This window comes from Echeneis naucrates, chromosome 4, assembly GCF_900963305.1.
Source record: "Echeneis naucrates chromosome 4, fEcheNa1.1, whole genome shotgun sequence".
In the NCBI taxonomy this organism is placed as follows: Eukaryota; Metazoa; Chordata; class Actinopteri; order Carangiformes; family Echeneidae; genus Echeneis; species Echeneis naucrates.
The window spans coordinates 4630409-4657366 of record NC_042514.1 but is presented as its reverse complement, the minus strand read 5'-3'; the positions used below and the strand labels follow the sequence as shown (position 1 = coordinate 4657366).

At 40.2% G+C, this 26958-nt stretch overlaps 1 protein-coding gene across 1 annotated transcript in view; it reads right to left on the bottom strand.

The window, feature by feature from the left end:
* cacna1ea (calcium channel, voltage-dependent, R type, alpha 1E subunit a) overlaps nt 1–26958 on the bottom strand; it is a 79602-nt gene that overhangs the window by 44341 nt on the left and 8303 nt on the right. Inside the window, exons 2-5 of the mRNA XM_029500897.1 lie at nt 23958–24514; nt 7185–7451; nt 656–761; nt 382–521 (exon numbers count right to left, since the gene is read on the bottom strand). Coding sequence (XP_029356757.1) covers nt 382–521; nt 656–761; nt 7185–7451; nt 23958–24481 — 1037 coding nt within the window. The 5' untranslated portion in view covers nt 24482–24514. The remainder of the gene's footprint in view (nt 1–381; nt 522–655; nt 762–7184; nt 7452–23957; nt 24515–26958) is intronic.

The following is a 26958-nucleotide window of genomic DNA, read 5'->3' as shown; positions in this document are numbered from 1 at the left end:
ACAAGTTGATATGATGATATTCATATTTCTCTGATGTCAAACATTCCTTTAAACTTGCTTTATATCTGCTCCTTGTGTGACGTCTGCCCACAAACCCTTGCTCATATACGATCTGGAAGTGAAAACTCAAAAATAAAAAGGCAAGATTTTCGGTGTGTAGGTGTTATAGAGCAACAAGGAAGCAGACCTTCAGCAACCAAACTGTGAACAGTTTCAAACTGTAAGCTGCATATAAAAAAAAAAATCCCAAACAATTAAGAAGAGAACACGAATAGTGTGTGTTTGGAATACAATCACTCTCACAGAATCACTTTCCCATTCAATTCCTAATCCTGTTTCACAGATCTGCATCCAACTCCACAGACACACAGTCTAACTCACCCACTGAGGACAACAATGAAGTCCATGACGTTCCAGCCGTTCCTGAGGTAGGAACCTTTATGAAAGACAAAGCCCAGGGCAATGATCTTTATCCCAGCCTCAAAACAGAACATCCCGATGAAATATGGCTCCGTCTTCTCCTGTCAGTGCAAAGCAAAAGTGCAATGAGGTGACCAGAGTGATCGGTGGCTCACATTGAACTGATGTTCCACCTTTTTCTGAGAATCAACAGACTCTTTCAAAAGACCTTTTAGCAACTTGCAAAACATCTCACCAGTCTCTTGGACATGGGTGTTTTGTCCTCTCCGGGAAGATGCTGTTCCAGAGCCAAGACGATACAGTTGGCGATTATGGTGGCAAGGATCATATACTCAAATGGAGTGGAAACCTGAAGTTAAGGAACTTAACAAACTTTTAATTGAATGAATAATTTATTGCTTCTACTGAAAATGGATTTGTTTAAAATAAAAGAAACATAGAAAAACAGACATGCACATGAGTATTCACAGAAACAGAGACAGAGCGCTGTAAGCAGGTTTCTAGGTCAAAGTAAAAGTCAAATGTGATGGGCTCCATTCATCAGAAGATAAAAGTAGTTCAGGAAACGTTGGTAATGTAAAAAAAAAAAAACAACAACCTTGAAATCCTACTACACTATACCACAGAGAGCATCTACTCTCTAAGGAAGACTGAGATTCAGATCCAGTACAAGATTAGAAAAAAAAAATCATTCTGTTAATTACAGTAAATCAAGCTCAGTGGTGCAATTACAGTGTCATGTAGGAAGATGACATTAATTCCTCCGTATGAAACAGAATTAACCTGGCATGTTATACACCCAGGGGCTGCAGACACAACCAGACACAGGCTGCACCTTAACTGAGGTCAGCAGCACACACATAAACACACAAACACACCAGGGCAACTGAGGGCTTATCCAGGAGGAATGAGTGGGTGGACCTGAGATGTGATTTTATGAACAGGGTCACTCTTACTACAGCATTGCAGCTTGTTGTATGGAACCTGTATTGGTTGTCAGTTCAACTCCTGCTGCTTTGGGGTTGAGCTAAGCCAGCTATGTGCTCTTTATCTAATGCTCTGCGTGGGCAGTCCCCTCTCTCCTGGTTATGTGCGGCAGAGGTAGGAAGGAAGGGAGCTTAAATCTGCAGAGAGCAGACAGGGAGGAAGAGCGGAAGAATGGAGGAGGCAGAGATAACAGGGAAGAATGAAACGAAGAGCAGGTGATAAGAGTGATGAAGGGTGACCGGTGGAAGAGAGGACGATGGTTACAGATGGAGTCAGAAACTTGTGAAATAGGTTGGCGAGAAGGAGGTGACGGGACCAAATAAGACTGACACCGGACAGATCGATGTTACGCACCCAGCAGGGTTACTCGGGGACATGTGAGCCATGAGAACCTAAATAAACAGAGTAAATACAATCTCACTCCCACCAGCCCACAGGGGTTCTAACTTGAACCCTGGCTGCGCCACAGACTGACTCAGTGTTTGAAAGTTAATTGCAGTGAGCTTTTGGAAAAACAAAGGCAAAAGAGCAATTTGTAAACCAGTAGACAATCTGGAAAAAGTGGCTTAGTGACAGAACGTCTTTCTCAAACTCGATATTTTTTTTTTATCATTTCAAGAAGTGAACTGTTTCCTCTGATTCATTCTTCTACAATAATTGGCATCACTTTAGCCTCACTGTGAGCTCTGAGCGAGCCGCCACACCCTACATTCCCTCAAACACAGACAGCAAACAGGAAGAGGGGGGGGGGGCGGTTGTGTGTTTGGTGGGGGGGGGGGGGGGGGGGGGGGGGGGGGGGGTTTAAGAAGGGGAAGGCAGAAAATGAAGATAGAAGGAGAGAGGAGAGAGGTATCCACGGCAACAGGCTTCTCTTTCAGCCAAAAGTCAATGCTATAAGAGTCACTGGGCAGCAAACTATCTCTGACACACACAGACGCTTATTATGAACACTAAATTAAGAATAAATGACATCTATGACTTTAGTGCATTACCTGCAATCATTTGTAAAAACAGGTTGAGTTTTGAGAATGTTTTTAGTTTATTATACATCCTTACATTTGTACATTGTTTTGCAGTATGAATATTTCCCTCCTGCTGTGGTAGTTTTCAGACTGTTTGAGTAGTTAATACTGTCTATATGAAGCACCAGGTGTCTGGGACGTCAAAACCAATCACTTTTTCAAACCAGCCACAATAAAGAAATATTTCTAACGTATGTTTTTCTCCTTGAGTGTCTTTGAGTGATGAATAAAACAGATAACTGCTTGGGTGGGCTTCGGGAATGGTGCATGTGTTTTTGTAGCCAAACCTTTCCAGTGTTATCACTCATGGAGCATTTGGCCGCAGCCGCCATGTTTGATGCATTTCTATACTCTGCAACTCTAGAAACTGACAGATTCCTCACTCATCTCTCACTGTATAACTGATGCTACCTGACTTCCTGGACATTTTAATGAACTATTTTCATGTAATGCTCTATCAGGTAAAGACTCAACAAGCATCTGTGCCAAAAACCTATTCTCCCCTTCAGTGCTGTGGTGTGTGACGTGAATCACGGATTGTCTACCTGTTTTAGCAGTGAGGCGTCTCATGAGCAGTCCTGTGAGTCACAATGATGCTGGCACGCCGCCTCGATTCCACAAACATGTGTGTAAAAATAGACATGGAGACATGATGCCCTGCGTGTCTGTGAATGCGCTCAAGCCCAGATTGGGTGCAAGCCCCTGTGATTATTATATAGAGGTGAAGATGAAAATGAATCATGTGCATCTGAGCCGGGCTTATTGGAAATCTGTGAATTATCTGCAACATGTGTGTCTTGGGCACAGAACAGCATCAAATAGCCAAACCGCCGTTGGAATAAAATTAAGCTCTGCTCTGTGTAAACCCACAGGAGAAAGATATTGATACTCAGTCGCTCTTCAGAATGTAAGCTATGTTGTTTTTAAGATATGGCTCAGAAAAAAAGATGCAGTGCACTGAAAACAGACTCCTGCATCCAACATCATTCAATCCGTCTGCAATTCCACATCACAGCCAACTCTTGATGGCCTGCTTGAACTGGTCGACCAATCAGTGAATGCAGCCATACTTACATACAGGTTTTATACCCTTCTCAGGCAGGACATATAGAAGCAGCTGGATAAATGGCTATGAGGTTTGTCATGTGTGTTTGGGGATTGTTCATATGAACAGTTGAATCCCTGCACATGCTGTAAAAGCATGCCCATGCATATTAGTTTCATATCCTTCAGCTACATTCATTTTGAGCTGATAAGAGAAGCAAGAAAGAAAGCAATAAGGGAAAAAAACGGTTTTTATAATTGGAAATAAATGAGAGTTGCACTATGACTACACAAGGGGCACAAGGGTCATTTCCTTGGTAATTTTCCAATTTCCATTTACTGTGCAGGGACGCAGTTTAGCTAGTTAGAGAAGAATGAATGTTCTTTCTCAAGTTTAAGTTGACTCTAGAGCCATATGCACTGAATTCATTACATGAATTGCTAGCTTTATAAAATAACTAACACATATATTTTAAATTCTGGTTGGGCCTCTGAGTGAGAACACCTAAAACATTGTTTCACAGTTAAAAGTCAAGTCTGTCAATCAGAAAGCGTGGTTTACACTCACATGCTTTTTTCTGTGTGACCTGATGAAACAAACTCTATTAAGCCCAACAATCAATTATTTACAGGTGTACCTTCTCAATGGGAAACTTCCCGCTGCGGGGGATCCCAGTGGGGATCAGACAGGAGGAGCAGCTGCCAGTCCTCACCAGGCCTGCCACAATAAACTCAGACTATGTGCTTCATTAGCTCTGCCTCTTCCCTGCCAGGCATCCATCAGCCTCCATCGACCGCAACCTCAAGCACAAAGACTGACAGTAGGACTCACACCTACACGTGCACAACTTTTTAATCACCTCTTATTCCTGAGAACTTGCACAAAGGGGATTTAAGAGAGAATATGTGCTTGTACTCATATCAGAGCAAAGTGTTATTTGCCCTCATAAGACACGGTGTTACACAGCCAAACCGCATAAAGCCTCTGGATAATTCCTGGATTGATCATCTGCTGATAATTGAGCACTTGGAGAAAAAAAAAAGGAGCCTCTTACGGTGAGGTGATGGTGGCAAGTTGTGCTCCGAACACAAGGATGACCTTTTACGAGATGTCCTGCAGAGATTGAGTGTGCATATGTGTACCTATTGTACTTCTATCTCTGTAAGGACCTCATGGAGTTTTAAGACGAGAAGAGCTGCGACTAAGGATTGTTGTTGATTAATAATAATTAAGGTAATTATTTTGTCGATTAAAGGTCTTGTCTTCAAAATGTCACTTTCAATTTGTCAGAGTCTGCAATGACGTCTGCAGATGTCTTAGCTGATACGAGGCCAGAAGTGAAACATATTCTGCCTGCTATTATTTAAAACCACTTAAAAAATTTCAGTTCCAACAACATCACTTTAAAAACTGAAGTGGAAATTTCATTATCAAAGTAGTTGTTTTATTAATTTTCAGTCAAGCAACTGATATATTGACCAATTGCTGGAGTTCTCTCTGACAACTTTTGGGAGTGGCTCAAAGCACAACCACATGTAGGCACTGTATAAAAGTTACCATCGATCAATGTCACCACTAATCATGGACAGCACGCAGGACTTTTTGAGTTGCTTCAAAGTCAAAACTGTCCGTTCCAGGATGTCATTGGAACTGTAAATCCATAATTTGGCGTTTGTACACTCCTGTTGTCAGTATGGATTTAACAAACATACAGCCTGGCTGTTTCCATTCCGTATGATGTGCCAAACTAAGTCAGATTTCTAATGAAACTTCTTTAGATATGTAATAATCTTTTCATCAAGAAATTAAATGCTCATACAGTCTTTTCCCAAACATTTGGCATACAACCTTTTAGTACAATTTCCTCGTAGTATATCTGTACGTCCATGTACAAACGAATGTAATCAGTCATTGAGCGTCCTTGTGAGGATACTACTTGGTTATATGTGTAGCGAATGTTAATATTTGCATGAATCGTCACACTCTAAAACTTATTCCCTCAGAGTGGGCTCAGCCACTCATTACAACTATAGTCGATATTGACCAGATCACGACATCACTCAGCTCAGCGTCACTCCCTTCAAAACCATATTAGCAAAAAATATAATATAGTATGACTCAGTGAGTAATGACTGGTTGTAATAGCACATGACACAGTGATCAGACATCATTACATATAATTCCTGTTAATGTCTGTTAATCAGATACAGTAGAGCTCATTAGATGTAATAAGACACTCCCTCTACAACAGCACATTAACCTGAAGGTTGTTCAGTCTGGCCACTTTCCTTCTGGTCACTACTACTCACATCATGTTCTGATTTAAGGCCAGTTGCATTCTAGCTGAGTATATGCGCCTTTAGGTGCTGTTACAATATCATTACTGATAATGACCCAACCGCTGGAGGCCTGAAATATCTTTAATGCAATAACCACCACACATGCGCGTCAAAGCTTTCCCCTCCATTATTTTTTAATTAAAATTCATTGTTTCTATTTTTAATCACCTAAGTGGATGTGCAAACCCAGATAAAAACAACAATAGACAACGATCGACAATGGAAGCGTGTTCATTTTATTTACTGAGTTTTTCAAAATCACCAGTAGGCCAGTCAGTCAGTCAGGAAGCTGCTGAATGGAGCAGAACAATAGGAGCAAAGAGGCCACACCTGGCCCAGACACCTGGTGAGCTGCACAGCAGCAGCACGAACACGCCACCAACAGACAGTTGTGTATGATTGTCCTTCTCACCAACAAGCAGAGGGAACGCATTTCCTTTTTTAGCAAAGGAAGAGCGAATACGCGGGTGTGATAATCCAGCCAAATAATCATTTATGTAACAGTGCTGCTGAAAAGATATCAAAATGTTAGCTAAGAAAAGGTGGGACTACAATCCCAAGTCTGACACTAAAGTGCAACTTATTTTGTTTTGTTCAATCAACAATTTAAACATCAGCAATATAAACCAGAGAAAAGCCGCAGATCCTCACAAAGGAGAATGTGGCACCATAGAATATGTGGCATTGTTACTTCAAAAAGTAAAACAAAGATATAGTTTCTCAAAATGATTGCTCATCAATTCTACGTCCATAAACTAAAACGATTACTCAACTAATCGCAGCCGCTCTGGTTGAATTTGATGCATCTACTGCTTAAATTTGGACAGAGTATAATAGCGACAGCAGGTCTCCATAGCCTTTTGTTGACAACACATTCACAACTATTCATGAGCAAACTCCTCTCTGTTTCTGTAGTCCACTTTGCATTGGCAGCTCCTCCCTTTCTGCAGTAGTTTTAGTCTGGATATGGCCGTATTTATAATGTGTCAGCCTGCTATATTTAATTTCGCCCACTCGTGGATCCATTTTCCCATAACAGTTAAATGAAAAACTTGAAAGGTTGGGTGCCTGTCTGTTTCAGTGTTACATTACTAACTATTAATCAACAAACCAGAGAAAATAGTTTTACATCCCTCAGACTGTGTGCTGTCCATGGTGCTGAAATCCCCCTCAGACTGTCTTCGGATTATTAGGACACTTGTGAGAATCAAACATAACTGTCTGCAGTTTGGGGGCATAAACTGACTACAGGTCACAGTTTACCTACCTTTTTCAATATATATTACTCCTACATGACTCCTTTCAGTGGGCTTGTATATTTCACACTTTATGCACAACGCTTCATTTCCACCATGAAGCAGAAAAGGATATGGCCACTCAATGATTTTCTTGGCGTACTTTCTGACCACGTTGTCCTCGCCGAGGATGAAGAGGGACCTGTTGACGGTGAAGCAGTTCTCCCTGACCGGGATGGGGTTGTAAAGGGCCATGGTGCGGGCTCTCTGCGCTTTGGTCTGCTTGAAGGCGGGGGAGATGCCACCTGTGGACACCGCCGCTCCATCGCGGTTGCGGTTTCGCTCGGACCCTCCATCCCCTGAGCTCAACAAGCCCGGGACGTCGTCTCCGAAACGGGCCATTCTGTCAAAAGCAAACCACAATGGGAGGGAAGACAGAGTGAGATGAGGGGGAGAGAAAACGAGGGTATATTCTCCTTGAAAGCAGGTTGCGGTGCGGATCAGTTTTAGTCCATCGCCACTTCTATATTCGCATAAACGCCGCCTTCACTGTCCTTAAACTTCAAGAGCGGAGATTTTCGTCCAGTCCTTTCCCTGTCACAGCAGCGCGTTGATGTCCTTTACCAAGTGCGCTGTGCGTAAAAAAAGGAAACATCCAAAAAGTAAAGAAAGTGCGCCTCATTCAACGGATCCGTGGTCTAAATCGAAGCGGTGAAAACTGAGTCCTTTTGCTGCGTTCTGACGATCCGAACAGCACGAAGAGGCGAGAGAGGAGCTGCAACAGGTCAGGTCTTCAGCCATCCTCTGCCCCCTGACCGAGCAGAGCAGGTTGATTCATCAATCTGCCTGGCTCCCCTCTCTTCTGTTGACCACTATCCAACTGCGTGTGTGGGGGGGTGGGGTGGTACAGAGAACAACTTTGGCATTTTCCACAACATCCCCCCCCCCCCGAAACAACGCGAACAGAACAGGGAGTCACCCGGAGGAAATGGCGACCCCTCTATCCGCCTTGTCTGCAGCGGGATTGGGGAGGAAGCGTCTCCAGTTCTCACCCCGCACTGTGTGAGCAGGAGAGGAGACCACAGTGGCTCCTAAAACGCTGCGGGATCAACACACCTCTCTGTCCAACACGACCCAGGCACAGATTAACAGATAGATTAACCAACCGTGAGTAAAGAGAAAAGACAAGGAAAGAAAAAAAAAAACTAAACAAAACATGGCATCAATCAGGTCATAATGAAATTTAAATTATTAGATGCAACAGCCTTCACAATCATAAATGAGGATTATATAAATCTGCCATCTCAACTATTAAAACTATAAATGAACTTTAAGTTTGTGTGTAAACTCAGTGCCGCCTTTTATGGGATTGCCCAACTCCACTGAAGTGAAGGGCCAGGCTGTGAAAATGACTTGTTCACCTGACTTTGGTCACGCCTCAGGGAGAGCAAACTGGATGCCAGTCACGTATCATATCTGGAGGGGGGGGGGTTAACACCTGCTGAGATGCCAGGCGCCAGTGAGACCCCCAGGAGGACAGCAGCGAGCATCTCTGGCTAATTACAGGGTTCACAACCTTCTACTGCAAGGCAGGATAGTGAGGGGGAGTCGTGCTGCTGGTTGCAGATTGATCATATCTACACAACACACGGATATGTGCGTTTTACAATGAAGGGGTGGAGACTGGGGGGCAGGGACCAATGTCAGACAAGACAAGCATGACTATACAGGAAGCAACAATGATTCTAGTAACAATCTTTTTTCTATATTTTCAACCGTGCTCAAAGAGACGATTCTGCTATCAATTATCATCTTGTAGTCAAAGCCAGGTTTGTTTTATTTCTGTGTCACAGATTCCACTGCTGTTTAGTAAACACGTGAAGGTTTGTCCCTGCAAACAGTCAAACATCGAAACTTAGACTCACATTCTCGTGCACACAGTCTGTTCTGTTCTTCTCATCTTAAATCTGAGGAACATATGAATCTGAAAATAACAGCTAAAAACTGACTGGCTACTATCATGTAATTGTTTAAACTGAGATAGTGAAGTCATGGTGAAGGAAACAGAAGACGAAAGTTAACCCTGTCGCTGACACTGATGGGTATTCAGAGACGGTGGGATGACGAAGGCAGTGATCAATGGTGTGTGGCCTCTAATTCATTAGTGCTCCAACACATTACGGGCGCTAAAAATAGAACACATAAAAGACAGAAATCTGACGTGTGCTCATTACACAGGGTGAGATGAGATGTATACATTTTCAGTAAAAAGGAGGAAAAAGTCACATTTCACTTTGTGTTATTTCAGTCTATGATATAAATGGTTTTTTCCACTTCCTCTGTGCAGCAGCAGTAAACATGTGATACTATTACATTGTTTTCTACCAGAATGAGAGCATGCAGCAGCAGTCACCGCTTTCTTGGCTGAGAAGTGAGGGGTGGATTATTGTAATTAGCCCTTAGTAAAAGGAACGATTAGGGTGGAAGAGTGATGGTTCTTTCAAGTAAAAAAGACAAAGAGCGAGGAATTAGTCTCTCCGTTGTGTACAATGCTTTGAGTCAGGATGTTTTTTCTCTCCTAAAATAACCCCAAACATATTTGAATCAAATTACTAGTAACACGGCTGAAGGACTGTAAACCGAATGAGTGTTTCTGTTAAAGGTCTGAGCAATCAAACAGACAAAGAAGAGAGCAGCACACCACAGGCCCTCAGGTTAGTTGGTCTCCTAAGTAATTAGTGACTTTTACTAAGGTAACATTACTAGAGCTTTATAAATATACTTATAAAGGGCCATTAATAAAAACAAAAGCGTTTGGATTTCAGGTTGCGAAACTCCCTTCAGCTGCTGCTAGGCATTTATATATATATCTATTTTGTAGTAAATATCATTCACCTCATTTATGCTCTTGGATTCATATTCTTATAGGCTACGATATTATGTGGTTCCGTTTTAACAGTCAATCTTCATTCTTGTCTGCAGGTGTGAATAGTATTAATGGTCAGTCCATTGGTGGATATTCCCGATAAACATTTATTAACTGAGCGTAAAAGCAAGTGATGCTCTTATTACATGTTTTCAGTAGATCAAAACATGTTCATAAACTAGATTCCTTTTACACATTGATTATTTTGTATGCGTGTTTTTATGACTGTTTACTTCTGATTTCAAAAAATAAACTATAGCTTCTTTAAACTAGACTGAATTAAATCTAGACTGTTTTAGCAACTGCAGATAATGAAGCCAAAATTCATTGAAAGTTAGAAGGGAAATATCACTAAAGTAGTGGCATCTAAACTTGGGGAACCTTTATCTTCAATAAGAAACTAAATCCCTGATAATAATTCGGATTTCAGACACTACAGTTTGAGTGATTTGTGAAACTTTGTCCAAACTGGATTTTGAGCAGAGAGGTTTGAAGGTAAAAATTGTAAAGGCACTATTACAGACACTGTTGTCCAGTAATAGACGATCTGCTAAAAATATCAGATTCAGAAACATGACAAGTTCGGTTTTATGATATGACAAACGCCAAATCAACAAGAACTACAAGTGCAGGACACATAACCAGAACAGATAAATAAGTGATGGATTTTATGTGGTCATTATTGTTTCTATTTTTTGTTACAGAAGGACTGCAGTTTGAAACCAAGCTGTGTCTATCCATTATCTTTAGCGCTTATCCACGCAGGATTTCAGGGAGGGCAGGTGCCAATCCCAGCTAACATCAGGTGAGAGCAGTGTATACCCCGGAGAGGTCACCAGTCTATCACAGCGCTGACATGAAGAGAAGGACGACTGCGGACACACGTTTATGCCAACAGGCATTTTTCCTTCTGCATGGAGGGAGGGCCGTGCTTAGACACTTTTTTGGCAAATAAAACCACAGTCCTTGTTTTTTCATGGACTACCGACTCCACAGGCCACGTTAGGTCCCCGTTCTATGTGGCATTACCTTCAATAATGTTACACACACATTATTTACACAGTACTGCAAGACAGAGACGGACAGACAGGCAGGCAAAGAAAATTCATACAGGGAATCTGTGTGTCTCTGAGTTAGACGTGTCAACACTTTTTCATCAGTGAGCTTGTTGACACACAGGAGAGGAGCTTTAATTGTGGAGGTATATAAGAGCAGAATCAAAACACGCTCAACCTTCGTGTGAGATCATAACAGGTCAACACGTTCCATCATTGTTTTGTCAGTTTCATTTTTTTTTTTTTTTTAACCTTTTGTCTCTCCATTATGAGGCCAGGCCAGCACTCTTTCATTCTAGTTAGTCTACCTTTAATCTAGTTTAGGGGGGTCTATACAGGCACAATGCGTGGCAGGTAGTGTTGTGTGTTCAATGCTTCACAGTCCATAAGCATGCTAACTTTCATGGCACCCAACGATCATATTATCCAGAATGATTTAAATTGCACATTTGATGACATTAAGTTTGCTCCAAACTCCTAGCTGTCACTGCCACTACTGTTTCCATAGCAACAAGACATCATGAAGATGATGTCCAGTTTACACATACTGCCAAAAGAGTGGACATCAAAATGGTTTTACTGACATTTACCCCCCCCCCACCCCCCCAAAAAAAAGGTAAACAGGGTTAAAGTTCAAGTTCACATTCACTTGTCAGCCAACACATGAGCCTGACATCATGCTTTTGGAAATCCATTATATATCCCATGAGTGCATTTGCCAAAGCTTTAGAAAGGTAGCAGCTCAATGAAGATCAAATTCAAATTCAACTTGAGGATTAATGACAACAGAGTCACGACTCCCTGTCTGCTCTGTTTGTTTTCTAATACTGTCAGATATTATGTTCATTCATTATGAGCTTCTGCTCCCTCCATTTCACTGCAAGTCTCTGAAGAATACTGGTTGATTAAATTTCTCTTCACCACCACAGGCGTCTCTCATACCTGTGTAAATTTGAAACCTGCTCTTTGGAGCCAAAGATTTCACACAAAACTTAAAAGTGAATGAACAGTTAAACAGACATCCCATGTCATTTTTCATTTTCATGGTGTTCATGATAAAATACCAGGAGGGACAGACCTTGCTAATCAGCTGCTTTAACTGCATTTCAAACTCTTGTGTTGGTGGACTGAGATTATTGTGGACTCACATCAAGTCTGTTTGTGTCCACACAGTCTGTGAGCACAGCTGAGGTATGTAACCAATTAAAGGAATGAAAACGTATTCAGAATGGCTAATGTAGTGATAGAATTTTTTTTAATTGAGGTTATGGTCCACAGTTGGAGATCTGGATGAACACATGATACAATGATAATGTAACATTTTGAAAGAATGAACACAGCCTCACTTTCACTACAAAGGTGTCTTCTGTCAACAACTTACCATAATGTCTGAGAGCAAACGCTCTTGTTCAAACCTACAAAAATGCTTTAAATTAAATAAAGGTTCCCCAAAAATAACCACTATGCTGGGTCAGCGTGACATCAGCCAGAGCCCATATTTCAGCATGACACAGAAAAGCTCAGGGCAAACACGGAAGGACAGACAGACGACAAAGCCAGACCTATTGATGTGGCGAGATGAAGGGGCCGGGAGATTGGACTATATTTAGCTTCATTGAGATGGTAATGGTTGGAACATGAGAGGATTTTTGAGTGCGTTTGTGTTTGTCTGGGTGCGTGTTAGTGATGCGCCGTACAAGCTCCAACCACCATTTGATTTTTCTTGGGGGCTTTACAGTGAAACCCTGTTTTTGATCACAGAAACAGGACTAATTACAAACGGGTTTGAGAGAATCAATAGTCATCTCTCCACGATAACTGCGTGCAAATAGCAGTGCTGTTGATTCTTTCCTGGCTTTGATCAGCGCCTGAAGGAAATTTGATGAAACACATTTACCCTGCAGCACGATTTCACTGTCTGTCTCTCCCTCTATCCAGCTGTCTTACCCTCTCGCTCTCTACACCAACCCAGATTTCTGCCTTTCACTGTTGTCTTCCTACCACTTGTTTCCTAGCAACTGAACTGACATGCCCCCTATTCCCAGCCCCGTGAATCTGTTGCCGTAACCCTAGATTTCATGGAACAACCTATATAAATCATTGTTCCCCAAGGAGAGCTGAGTTATGGTCACTGTCTCCAGACAAATGACTCTGACCATAAGCGTGTTGCTAGCCTGATTTCTGCCATATTGCCAGTTTTGAGTGGTCGAAGCAACAGTTATCAACCTTATCGCAAAACGAATACAAACAATGAGATTTACACAGCTCTGTGAATCACTCCAAACTGTTTTGGCTTGAGAAAAGTGCTTTATGATTTTGGGGCAGTCGGTGGAAATGTTTTCTCTAAATTCTCACAGCATGATCTTCCTTACTTGAAGTAATTAATCTAATAATAATTAAACAAGTAAAATCCTCAAAAAGCTGCATTTAGATTATAACACAAAATAACTCTCCAAACAAAGCTCAAACTAATTCATAAAAGCCCAATCACAATTCACATACTGTACACAATTTAAATTTACTGAATAGAATATTATCTGATCTTGAGAAAAGCTGATTAAGTGACTTCTTTTTTCCTTTTCAAAGCTGCAACAGCTGCAGAATTTCCTGTTCCTTGAAACCAAGCGAGACATCAGAGGCTATATCACAGCACTGACGATGAAAGTCACTAATACAGTTCAAGGAGGAATCAAGCACCAGGTTTGTCGAGTTGTTTGTGACAGGAAAGAGCATTGGTGATGGTGCAGGAAGATATTTTTAGCTGATATTGAACATAAAACATGAGTCTGTCTAACAGCATAACTATAAAATCTGCCTCCCATACACTGATTTCCTCCACTAGATGAGAGTAATAATATCCTGTGAGATTATTGCCATCTAGTGACTAATAGTTGGTACAACATGCTTTGATGGGCGAACATTATTTTATTTTCCATTTCATTTTTCAGGAACTGTTACATCAATAGAAATAATGCAGTTTGAGTTAGTAAAAACATACATCTGATGAGTAATGCTCATGGAGACGTTCTTTAAAAGAAAACTTTCTGATGACTACTTTTACTTCAATAATCCTTTTCGGCTTTATTGGATGTTTTCAAAATCCACTTTTCAAGGGTGCAGAAGTGACTACATCTAACTTTGTCAAACCACCTCAGACAACGCAAACCTTTTCAATCAAATTAAGTCATGCCAAAGCCCAGAAGTCACTTGAGAGGAATGGGACAAATCTAAAAATCCCACGTTTCGGTGGTTTGAAAAATGTAATATATGCACATTAAGATTTAAGTACAGATGATCTTCTTCCATTTAAAAAATGTGGTGTAAAACCAAAAGGAGAATAAAAACAGGCCTTGGGAATATATAATAAAAAGAAAGTGAAATAAGAATAAATAAATAAAAAGAGCCATGTATAAGGAATTTACAGAGGCTGCTTTTTGCTGCAGCCTTTTACTTTAAAATTAAACCATCCAATAGTCCATATTTCTAGCTGATTCAAAATTACAGTCAATGAGAAGGGTATTAATAATCAAACTGGCAGCCCAACAGATCAATAGTGTCAACAGGGAGCAGTAAATTTACCACAGCGGTGTGCAAAGATTGGCTATTCATCAGTACATGGATGATGGGTTGGTGGATGGCAGGCAAACCAGAGCCTGAGAAAAGCCAGGTCGTATGACCTGTGCGTGAACAAAGATGGGAAAGGAAGAGAACAAAAAGTAGAATCAACGTTTGATCTTTACATGCTCACATCACAAAGTCCCAACCCAAGGTTGTCAGTGAAATGATTCTGTGTGTTTTTGTCTTCATTCAGACTGCTAAAGCTGTTGCGGCAGCTGCAGATTGGTTATGCTTGATTTTTCACAAGAAATGATTTCTCACGTCATTACCTGATGGCTAATTCCCTAAATGGCAGCTGCTCTGATCTGGAAAACATACTGTGCAGACAAGCTTGACTAAAGCTGCAGTGAGGAGTGTGGATTACAAAGGCCCTCTGGTGTCTCAACAATGCTAATTTAACTCACATAGGACCAAATCATAATTTGGCTTTTGTTAAAACAGACAAAAAGAACGATTCATCAGTGTTTGCTGTCACAGCCAACACCTCTGTTCATCAATGTTTCAGCAGTGTGAGGTGGGCTGACCCACATTAAACCTAAAAATAGCTTTAAAACTATGGAAGGTGTTACCATCTTGCTCACATTGTGCCTTTACATGAATAATTCTCAAGAAAGTGTATTTTAATTGTTCCTCCACTCCGTGAATCCCTTCAGCTGGAGCTGATGCCTCTTTAGACATATTTGATCATTAGTTTTAAAAGACAATACAACCACAGACAAACGATGACGCCACCAACTAAACACCATCCATTTCTCTTATGAATGCGTGCATGAGCCTGTGTGCAGTAAGCAGTTCTCAGCAGCACCACTAGAGGTCACAGATATGGCGCTGAATTCACAGTTTGCTGCTATGTTGGAAATTGATGAGGGCTTGCTTTGCTTACCCAGCATCCTTTCTGCCATTTATCAGGACAGCTCCCTCCTGGAGGAGCATAAGTTGCAGAGCTGCACCAATTGGACTCCCTGTTGTTCTGAAGGCGAAATGGATGTGATGAATCGCTCCCACACTCACTTCAGGCGTATTTGTTTCTCTGAATAACAGCCCCAAATAGCAACCCAAACCAGCATTGAACTGTAATCTCGAAATAGGGGCAGAAAAAAGGCAATTTAGGTATAGCTGATTTTCCCTGCTAAGTTAATTTAGCTTGAAAGCATCAGTGGCTGAAAGAGAATCCTGTTGCACTACAAAGGTATTATTTGCTCCAAAAAAGCTAAAGGCATTGAACTCTCAGAGCACGGCACAATGATCTTTGATATTTAAATCTAAAGCTTTGAATAAACGAATGGGGAGTGAATTCAAGGTCTTTGACAGGGTGGACATTCATCCTTAGGTTTTCAGGGCTTTAATGCCAAAAGAAGTGCATGGCAGCTGTAAGACAGACACATTCAGCTGTAAAATTAGTATGAGGTATGAAGAGCTGTTATGACAATTCAGCAAATATATTAACCCTAAATCAATGACACTTAAAAAAAATAAATAAATAAAAAATTGTAGTGTAATATTTATCAGGTTAACTGTCACAATATTTACTTTATAACTGTAAGTATCAGTGAGAACTGGAATTATTCAAGTAAAACTATATATGTTATTCATGTAATAAATAAACTGTGTGGGAAGACTAAGTTTTATTATGTATTTTCACACAATATAATATAATAATAGTATGCGTGTTTTGAATGCACAAATGCTCTTCGTTGTCTGCCAAAACCCAAGAAGATGACGACGGCGGTCAGGTGTAATGGAGGCAGGAGTGGCAAAATCATCCTGAAGGTAAGTCAGTCAGCGGGTTTCCGGCTTAGAAGCGGGGAAACGCATCCATGTTTTCGCTTAAATGTGTGGAAGTTTTAATGTTTTCAGGTATAACTGAAGAAATTTTGTATTTCAATCCCTAAAACGCTGTCTCTGTGTTAAATTTGCGTAAAATGCTAAAAACGGAATTCTCAAAAATTTATTAAATTCAATTAAATTGCTAGAGAGTGACAGCTTATAGGAGAATGCAATTCCATGTCCAACGTTGGTGAAGGTCAATAAAACTGACAGAAGACTAATACAACATTTTAAATGGCGGAGCAGCCCCGTGGCGTGGTGGTTAATGCTCTCGCCCCGCAATAAGAACGGCGGGGCTCGATTCCCCCGTTGAACGTGTCTGGGTTAATTGGTTAATTGGTGAGGAGTGATGGACTGGGCTACAGCAAGGAAAAGCACTCCCCCCAGGACCTAGACCGGACAGGGACTAGAGACAAGACCAGACCAGAGAGTAGACAAGTACCCTCCGAGGACCAAAACTAGAGGGACCCCTAGAGATTAGCACCAGAATAAAAAGGAAGGAACGGATATGTTGGGAAAATGCTCTGTGAGGGTCACTAGCAATGCAATGTTGACTATCATATACTTCAATGGAGATGTCAGTAATCAGTGGAAAACCAAAGGGGATAAAAGAAATTAAAAAGTTTACAGTGGATTTGATATTTCCACCAAAGTTGTGGAGTGTATGTTTTTGATTAAATGTGTGGAAGTAATAAAGTTTTCAGTTTTAACTGAAGAAGTTGTCTATATTTCATTACTTAAAGCCCTGTCTCTGTGTTAAATGTGTGTAAAATGCTAAAAATGGAATTCACAAAAATTAAAAAGAACAACAAAAAACTGGATATGGGAAAAATTAAAAAAACTGAATTTGGAAAAAATTTTAATTGATTTTATAGGGCTCTAGATTATCTGCTTCCACATGCTTGTGATTCCATTTACACTGTTTAAATTTTGAATGGGATTATTCTTGATACATACGCAGCTCTCTCTCTCTCTCTCAATAATGTGAATCTGAAATGTATGTTCTTTTCTAACAAGCCTTTGAAAGTAAGAGAAAATCACTATCTAACCTTAATATGCATAATTTGCCGATCTATGTAGTTTTTCTTAAGGGTTACTTCTTCAGTCATTCAGAATCAGTGTTCTGACACTTCTTTGCCACCTGGACCTCGGTTTATGCCAACAAATAAAGACATAACCTGACAAATCCAATGGAAATTTCCATCCAGCACTGAGCCCAACACGTTATTTTAAGATATTGCTCATGGCGAGTAGGTTGTCAACACGTCAATGCCCTTTAATTATTAAACACATAATAAATGTTGCTCTGTGCAAGTGCCTGCAAACCATATGCATTTGGACGGAGAGCTACATATCGTGCTCTGTGTAAATCCCTGAATGTACAATAGTAAATGAAAGTGCACACTGCTGTCATGTGGTGTTGAATGGGAGAACCACAGGCCATATTTCATAGAGTTCCCTTTGGGGAGCTCACAGCTGGAATCAGTAAAGCAGGCCATGAGCCCAAAGATGCACAGCATTAGCATTTAAGGATGTAATCGTGAAAAACCGTGCAAGAGAGGAGTGAGCCAACCTTCTGTGGTGGTAGACAAAATAGGCCATTCGATGGTCGTCTGTCTGGAAATTAATCACAAAATGGCATTATCGGCCTATTGGTCAGCCACTTTGGCTTTGGTCCATACTAAAATATCTAAACAAACATTGGAGGATTGCCATGAAATTTGGCACAGACATTCACGTGCCCTCCTGGTTGGAATTTAACAGGTTTGATCATGTCTTATTATGCTAATGTACCAAACTTAAGTGTTGAACATAGAAAATAGCAGACAGCTGCTGAACATCATGTGATTGCAAGCATGAGGCATGCAGGATTTAGCAATTAGCTTCAACCGCAGCCATGTGTCAACCTCACAGAACTGCTGTGATGGCTTTAGATCTTGTTTTCCAGATTATTATGTGTTTTTCTGCCTTTATAGTAACAACAGAGATAGACAGGTATTAAAGCAAAATTATAAATAAAATAAGGTCTGTAGTCAGATCCAAGCCAGACACTTTGAAATGACACAATGTGTGTGACCATTTCTGAATAATTACATCACTTGTTGCAGTGTCTTTCATCATCAAAAGAAAAAAAAAAAAAAAACACACAAAAATTACTGCAATTAAATATTAATTCAGGTAATTAAAGCCTTCACATAAATTGTCAAAAATATAAGCGCACCCTGGAGGAGTACAGACCGAATCAGTGAGAAAATGTTCATGCCAGTTCATTCAGTAGCTGTCTCAATCCTGTTTGCTGCACTGCTAAGCACTTTCCCATCTCTTCACCTGCATCATTTTACACCCGAGGGCAACATTTAATCACACTTAGATGCCATCATCTAACAAGTCACACATCTTAGAAACTTATGATCAAGTCCACAATAGTGTTGTTTGTATTTTGCCATCAACATACATGAAGCCAGAGAGAGAATAAAACATGGAGGGTGTGTCAGCAAATTAATACTGCAATACATCAGCTATTCTCTTAAAGAGAAGCTCTCCAGCCTAGGCATAGCAAAAACAAATACATCCTTGTCACCAAGTAAATATGCCAACTTGAACTGAACAAAAACATTATCACATGTAGATGAACAAACGTTTCTGCAATTTTTCCTTGACGCACTCTCAATAATGCCACCCTTCTTCATTCTACATATTGTTTGGGAAACACCTGGTTTTGTGGTGCAGAAAATGGCTTTTCAGCGTGTCATCATTAATAATTCACTTATGACAAACAGCTCTGACATTTGCACTGCACTGGGTGTCTGACACCGACAGCGAGACAATAATGAAGAAGGAAGTGACTGATACAGGCAAAGAAATATTCTCCCTCTGTGATGATGAAATTAGAAAGATCAGGACTAATAAAGTGGTAAAGTTTCAGTAGTAAAACACTGATGGAAGAAGCTGTGGTGACCTTTAAATAACTCATACATTGAACTTGAATTGAGCTAAGTGAGTTACAGTAGTTCTAAAAACTAAATGAGGAATCACATTAAACCAGGAGTGCTGTTGAGCACCTAAAGCAAATCTAGTGGAACTGGTATGAATGAGTAAAGAGGTCTCAATGACATTTAGATTGCACGCCTCGCTGCCCAATTATGCCTCTGTTTGAAATATCAATCACACACTTCCTAGGTTTTCCAAGAGAGCAATGAGAACAGGAAGGTATGAATGAACTGCAAGCAGATTGACTGAGTTACAAATTATAAATCTGTTTGTCTTCCCTCCTAAGTTTCTGTCTGATTGTCGTGCAGTTCAACAGGTTGAGAACAAACCAGTAGGAGGTCCTCCTAGCAGAGTGTAGAGCTAATGGTTTGTGTACAGACAAACACTGACAGATGCACTTAGATTGAAACGAGAGGTAAGGTCAGTTTCGCTGACTAGATAATAGCTTTTAAAAGAACTTTTGAGTTTGACCAGTGATAGAAACACATAAAAGCAACAGATTATTTGGATAATAAAGGCTCAACCATCGTTGCATGATGCCAGAGAAAAAAACCCAGCAGATAACAGAATGGTCATTTAATAAAACATTTTATACTAATTAGTCTTACTAATTCTTCTTATTTATTAGTAATATAATTTATTTTTGCAATAAACCACAGAATTGAAAAATATTTTGATCCAACAAAGTGTTGACAAAGTTATTGCAAGTAATACTGAGGTGGTCATAAATATGTGTGTCAAATTTGATATCAGTTTATCAAAAGTTGCTGGGACATTTGATATCTGCGTACATTTCAAATGCAAAGTAAAAAAGAGACTAGACCTTTGCATGGCTAAAGCAAGCTAATGACCCGAGTATGGATAAAAACATTTGGTAATAGCCTTGTTGCACTCAGAAAGCTTCATGCAGACTTAAATTAAAACAAAAACCTTGAACCAAAATGCTCCTCGTACGTTGCATTGTGGATTTCTAATGAGACTTGTGCTTGGTGAGTTAGAAGCTCCAAACAGTAAGACAACAATAAACCAGCAATTTTCCAACTGCAGCTGTGAACATTTAAGTCAGTTGGAAGCTTTATGGACAGCCAGAGGCACATCCAGTGTGTTCCAATCAGGTGGTGATCAGAAGAAATGAGGATCACACACAATATGTCCAAGTCTGTAAAAAGCCCTGCCAAGAATAGAACCAACAGCAACAGGATGCACAATCCTGTGCCGGTAACCACTGATTACTCAAAGCAGGCTCAAAGATACGCGCACACACACACAGTTGATAAAGCAATCATGTGCTGGTGTCCTAATCTTTCGTCTATAACCACTGAGGACTGCAGTATTTCCAGTAATATATCATCTGTAAAGTATTACATGAATTGTTGATGTGACATCCCTCAGTATGCCTTCAGTGTGCACGTTTAAATATGTGCATGTATGCGTTGCCTGCATGGAAGCCAAGGAACAATGGCAAGCGTCAAGCGGAGAGAAAAATCTGACATTACCGTGGTGAGTGTTTGTGCAGCGTAGTCGGTTTGGGGACAGATGTGAATGCATGAATGATTGAACTCAAAATTTGGCGTGCACACAATATCAGAAAATGACTATTAGTCATTCTCCCAGATGCCATGATGAATCATCCTGTGGTAAACATTCATTTATAGTGTCATCACTTGGAAAATAGCCCTTACAAATTTTTAATTATCATTACTTTTTTAGAAGTTTGACGTAGCTCAATTGCTAAGTTCAACTTAATGACTCATGAATTTAGCATATGCTACCACCAGTTTAACAACTTTAACTGTCTTCAATCTCTGGTTTGCAATATTTTTAATTACCTCACATTACTTCTGAGCCAACAGCGTTGCTTTACTGTTTTTCTCCCTTCTTCAGTGATACTATGCTAAAAATAATACTTCTGTCCATAGATATCTCATTTGATGGATTGATTTTTTTGGCTCAAGTGTCTATTTAGCCTGACTGCCACATATCAGATGTTCATAACCTATTAGAAATGACACATTTACAGTGGCTTCCCTCTAAACCTCTCTTCTTTGATACCAAAAGAGATAAAATAGTTTTATATTTTACAAAAACTGTATGAGAAGAGAACTTTATTTAAAAATATAGTGCAGACATTTTCAGAAGACACCAAATACTGCATATCAAGTTGAAAGATATAAAATCTTCCCCACTGATTCTTTTGCTGCAACCATAAAAATCGCTGTCTCCTGGTTTGGATATTTCACACACAGTCACATTCTGCTTTTTTGTGCCACTTTTTCTGTCAGAATTGGAAACACAAACACAAAACCCACACACACACACACACACACACACACACACACAGCACCAAGGTCAAACACACACCAAAACATTTTAGTGCTCTCCTCTATTTGAGATCAACAACAGAACCTGTAGGTACTCCTGCTGCGACTGAAATGCCAGATTGATTCAGTCTGATTACTGTCATTGGGGCCATGTTAACGCCAACTACAAAGAACAGCTATTTCATGAAACCATTCCAAAAGGATACCTTTTTCCAAATTTCGATCTGTTAAGCACTACAATTGTGTGCATACAAAAATATGCTGACAAACATAAAACACTAACCACCCCTTGCTAAAAGCAGAAGAGGATGCCAGAATTAGTGACATTCATATACAAAGCTGTGTTTGCTGTTTCAACATGTCTTTCAAGTGGAACTCTCTTTGCCACGTGCAAATCTTTCAAAAGATTCCCACTGAAATCACATAAAAAAAAGAAATGGTCAGAGCCTGCTGCATTATCACTCGCAATATAAAATGTTCTGTAGGGGAGAAAAAGACTGAAGATTGGGTGTGTGAGAACTTTTATTTGACTAAATGATGACAGGAGGATGGACACAAGCTTGGGCTTTCTTGCCGGCTGAGCATCTACTGACATAGGTTCTGTTGCCACATAATATTGGTCCAGCTTTGTGCTTAATTTCCTTTGAAATACGAAATCTGGTGCATAATTTGCAAAAGTAAGTCAAATGGCAGTGGTCAGTCAGAGCTAAAACCAAATGCCAATTCAATGGTCAAATTTGGACTAAAATGCAAAACATTTCAGAAAAGCTGGATCCATTGGTCTCCAATGCTCTACACTAGGGAAAGATGTGCAATTGTTTATTGGTTCTGTGGCATCCAATTATTGTGACATTTGGCTGTGGTGTGTGGTTACGTTAATCAAGATTGAAGAAAGTGAGTCTGATAGAGCCATGCTGAGGACTGGATGAGAGCAGTGACTGTGAAATCCTTGTTTTAAGGCAGTTTCTGAATATTGCTTTTATCCTTTCATTGAATTATTTAACAAGTAGAACTCCTTTATTATAAAAGAATCTACAAAAGGGAAACGTTAAATATGAAAAAAAAAAAAAAAAAATTCTCATTAAGAATTGCTTGTTTAAATCCATATTTAGTCTCTTTCTAGTTGTATATCATCCAACTCTATCCACCTTTCCATTCTCTCTCTTATCTCACAAAGTCTCCTTAGCCAAAGACATATCTCAGCATAGGATGTGGCATCCTGTACCTGTGGAGAAGAGGAGGGGGGCTCACAGAGGGTGCCAGCACCACTTGAGGTGAAGCTCCAGTTTAAGCAGCAAAACAGAGGGGGGTGTCATCGCTATAATCAGCTAGAATTTCCCCAACACCACAGGGCAGGAAAACAGTAAATATCCATACATTTGTCCAAAGTCTGTCACATTCTCACACACCTGTGTTATGAGCATGTGAATGAATACAAACACACATTCTGTCATAAATAAAATATATAAAGGTAGTATTGACTGGATGAACGTTAGACAACTGCTTCAACTGGTACCTTTAATTTCCAGTTGAGCTGAAACTAGAGCTGTTATGATTTTAATGCTTTTGAAAGTGCCTCCAAAACTAGCTAAAAGACAGTATTGGGTATTTGGGAATACTCAAGTCCATGTACTGAGAACATATAGTTAATTTCAGTGTATCATTTTATTTTATTTTGGTTTATAATTCAGAGATTCTATTCTTCATCAAACCATGCCGTACAATAATTGTAGCAATGTTTGTACTTGAAGTAATGAAATTCTCATTCATTGCATTCAGAAGAATTCATGTCCTATCATTAAATAGGACATGTTAAATGATGAGCTGGCTGGCAGATTTTATACACACACAGGACTCTATCTATTCTAATGAATGTTTCCAACCAAGACCAAGACAAATTAGTGCAAAGCACTAAACCTTATCCTTGCAATCATACCAACATAACACTGTTGAGAACATCCACAAACTCATGTGCTGAATTTTCTTGACCAGCCTTATTAATGAGAAAATGGGTGAAAATGTTTTTGTATTTATTGCATTGCCTTTTCTTATTGTAACATAAAGGGAGAGATCTGAAAGCAGTAGATATATAGTTAAGATATATGGTTAAAGCCCAGGGGAATTTGAAGGTGGAAGTCAGGGTTCTGTATTTATTTTAGCTTCATACTCACTCCCACTCCTTGCGCCGTGCCTGTGGTGTGCTCTGTATCTTATGAGCCTGGTGGGCTTTGACAATGTCCCTCTGTTCAATCAGGCCACCTCTTCGTCTCTTGATCACATTGGGACTGACTGCCAAATCTCCGTCCACCCCCAGCATCCCTGCTCCAACGTTGAACGTTGAGGCAACATCAAGAGAGAGGCCCAGACGATTTGGCTGTAGAGGGGGAGCAAGGCCAGACATGTGTGGGAGGTAAAGGGTGTCATAACTGGTTGAAAGGCTTTGGGGCTGCAGGAGAGAGTTGGGCTCGTACGTGCTGGAACCTCTGGCCAGTCCTGCACGATGCTTCTGCCAACTCTCACAGTCCACTGGGGATGAGTGGGGGATATGGCGCCTGGGGGTGCTGCTACCACACATCGCCCCCATGGCCATATCCAGACTACCATCTGACCCTCTTGGGGCACTAGGTAGCCCCAAAGCATTGTGGTTCCCTGTCAGAGACTGAGAGCTGACTGAAGAGGAGCCCAGTTCCAGCATGGTGGGAAGGCTACCTGGGATCTCAGCATAGTGCTGCAAGAAGGAAAGGGAGAAGAGAGCAAAAGGAAATGAAAGAAAGAAAATGTCAGTTCAGTTGGAAAATCAGTACGTTAATTTTTACTCAATGTTATAATGAGAATCACTTTAACAGAGGCTGTGCAAAATATATGAATACGTGTTTTAAATATTAACAGATATTGTGCTCAGCCTTGGACTAGATGACACTTGGGTAACTTTTTTTTTTTTTTTAGATATTTGTAATAGCTTAAAAATTCATTTTTACTACTGCAATCAAAGTTTCCTTTAACCTTTTACATACATACATACATACATACATACATACATTTAGTTGCAAAATATATAGCTTGTGGGTTGCTACATTTTAAACTACACATGTAAGGGGTGTGAAAGGCAGTGTAAAGAAAGCAAAAGACCTGAGAAAAGGAAGGACATTACAAGTTCTATCAATTTGCATCATAATGGCAGTCTCATTTTTAACAGAACTACATAAATGTACATAAATTCAAATCCATATATTTTTGTGAAATTCACAGACACAGTTGCAGCAGCAGGACTGTGTTACATGCATTGGTGCAGACGTGATGTAGCCTCGTGTACATTATTCTCACTCACAGGCGCAGAAACAGTGTTGAGTGTTTTGTTATAGTCACACCAGCCAAAAAAATCCAAAGAGCCCCAGCTTCTGTGTAACCCACTGGTTATAGCACTCACTCTTCGAAGTCACTATGAAATATTACCAGCATCTTAACTGATTTGATAAGGTAACAGGTTTCTAAAAACAAATAATCATTTAATACTCCCAGTGCTGTGTTTAATAGTGTACTTAGGAAGCGAGGAGAACATGGGGGGTGGGGGGGGGTGTCCTTTATCTGGTGGGAACACTGAAGTTTGGTTTTAGACGTGCTACAGAAGACATGAGCATAGTCTGTCTTTTTATGACACCCCAGGAGCTTTTCCATTGCTGCTGTTCCTGCCCCAGCTTTATAAAGGCCGCCCAATTTCTTTTAGTCAAACCATAAATTTTTGGTTTGGCCTTCCCTCTGAGGTGGAAAGCCATAAACTGAAAGTGAAGTTTTTGAGGAAAAAAAAAAAAAAAAAAAAGGATGTATGGTTTTACAAACCATAAAAGCTAGTCTCCTTTTACAATTTATCCGACAGCAACTGTCAATAAGTGGACACTCAATAGTCAGAAACACAGTGAATGTGATGATCATGGTACCACTACACCCCCCAGATTTCAGATTGCACAAATGTAACAAACACTGCTTGACCTGCAGAAAAATAAAAAATTATGAGAGTTAAAAAAAATTATATTATAAAATGTTCTTGTTGTACTTTGTTTTACTTGGACAACAGGAAAATCTACAACGAATTAATTTCAGAATTCCCGGGACAGAGGGTGACATATCACTTCAGGATAAAAACAAATAGAGAAATAAATACCAATCTTTCCCCCGATAAGGATGACTGGCCCGACTCAATTTCGCTAATGGAAGTCAGCCAACATCCATTGCTGCTTTCGCCGTTGAATTATGAAACTGAAAAATGATGTGAGCAGAAGTACCACATTAAATCCTCTCCTGTACTTCATTATTTTGCCAACTATATCCAGACCCCTCTTTTCATCATGCCACTTTGAGCTAAACAAATGTTTGCTAGCAGCTCCGCGTGGCGAACGAATACGAACACAAATTGGCGGTTAGCTGATGAACTTATGAGCTGCTAAAGAGCCAGATGTTTCTCATAAACAGGGGGTGGATGTTACACTTACTTTTGCGAAGTGACCAAAAACAAAAGTCCACACGAAGGCTAATTTGAAGCTGTGATTGGTGTCCGTTAGCTGTTATTGGCGCTTCTTCCAATGTCGACGTGCTTATCTCCCACTCTGTCCTTAAATGTCATATTTTAACTCGGCCAAATTTTTTAATAAAGTCGCTTTAGTTTACTCTACATGTTGGTTTGTTTTTATGTTGAAGTTGTCAGATAATCACATAAGTGACAAATCACGGCCCGGTGTGTCAACCGATTTGGTTCCCCCCAAGTTCCTGTTCCCCTTTACGCTGATTTACTGAGTCGTGCGTAGTTGCTAAGTTACCGTGCGTACTTAAAGAAGAAACGCAAATAGAAACACAGCTGGGTGTGCGGAAAGCGCAATGGAACAAGCCAATGTGTAGGTTACTGGTGTGTTATTTATTATATAAAAAAAATAAATTGAGAATGCATTTGTTCGGCCATTCATTGTCAATAGTTAGTCGCTTCGAAATGGACTGCTAGCTAATTGGTTAGCTAACTGGTTAGCATGCTCGGCTGACGGACTGATGACATTATTTTTGACGTATAACGTTCCTATTGCTTCCCGTTCATTTGGAAACGGGCAGAGCGCCTGCGAATGACATATTTCTGCTCCTCGGAAACACCCACCGGACAGTGTCCGTATGTTTCATAATTCACGAACT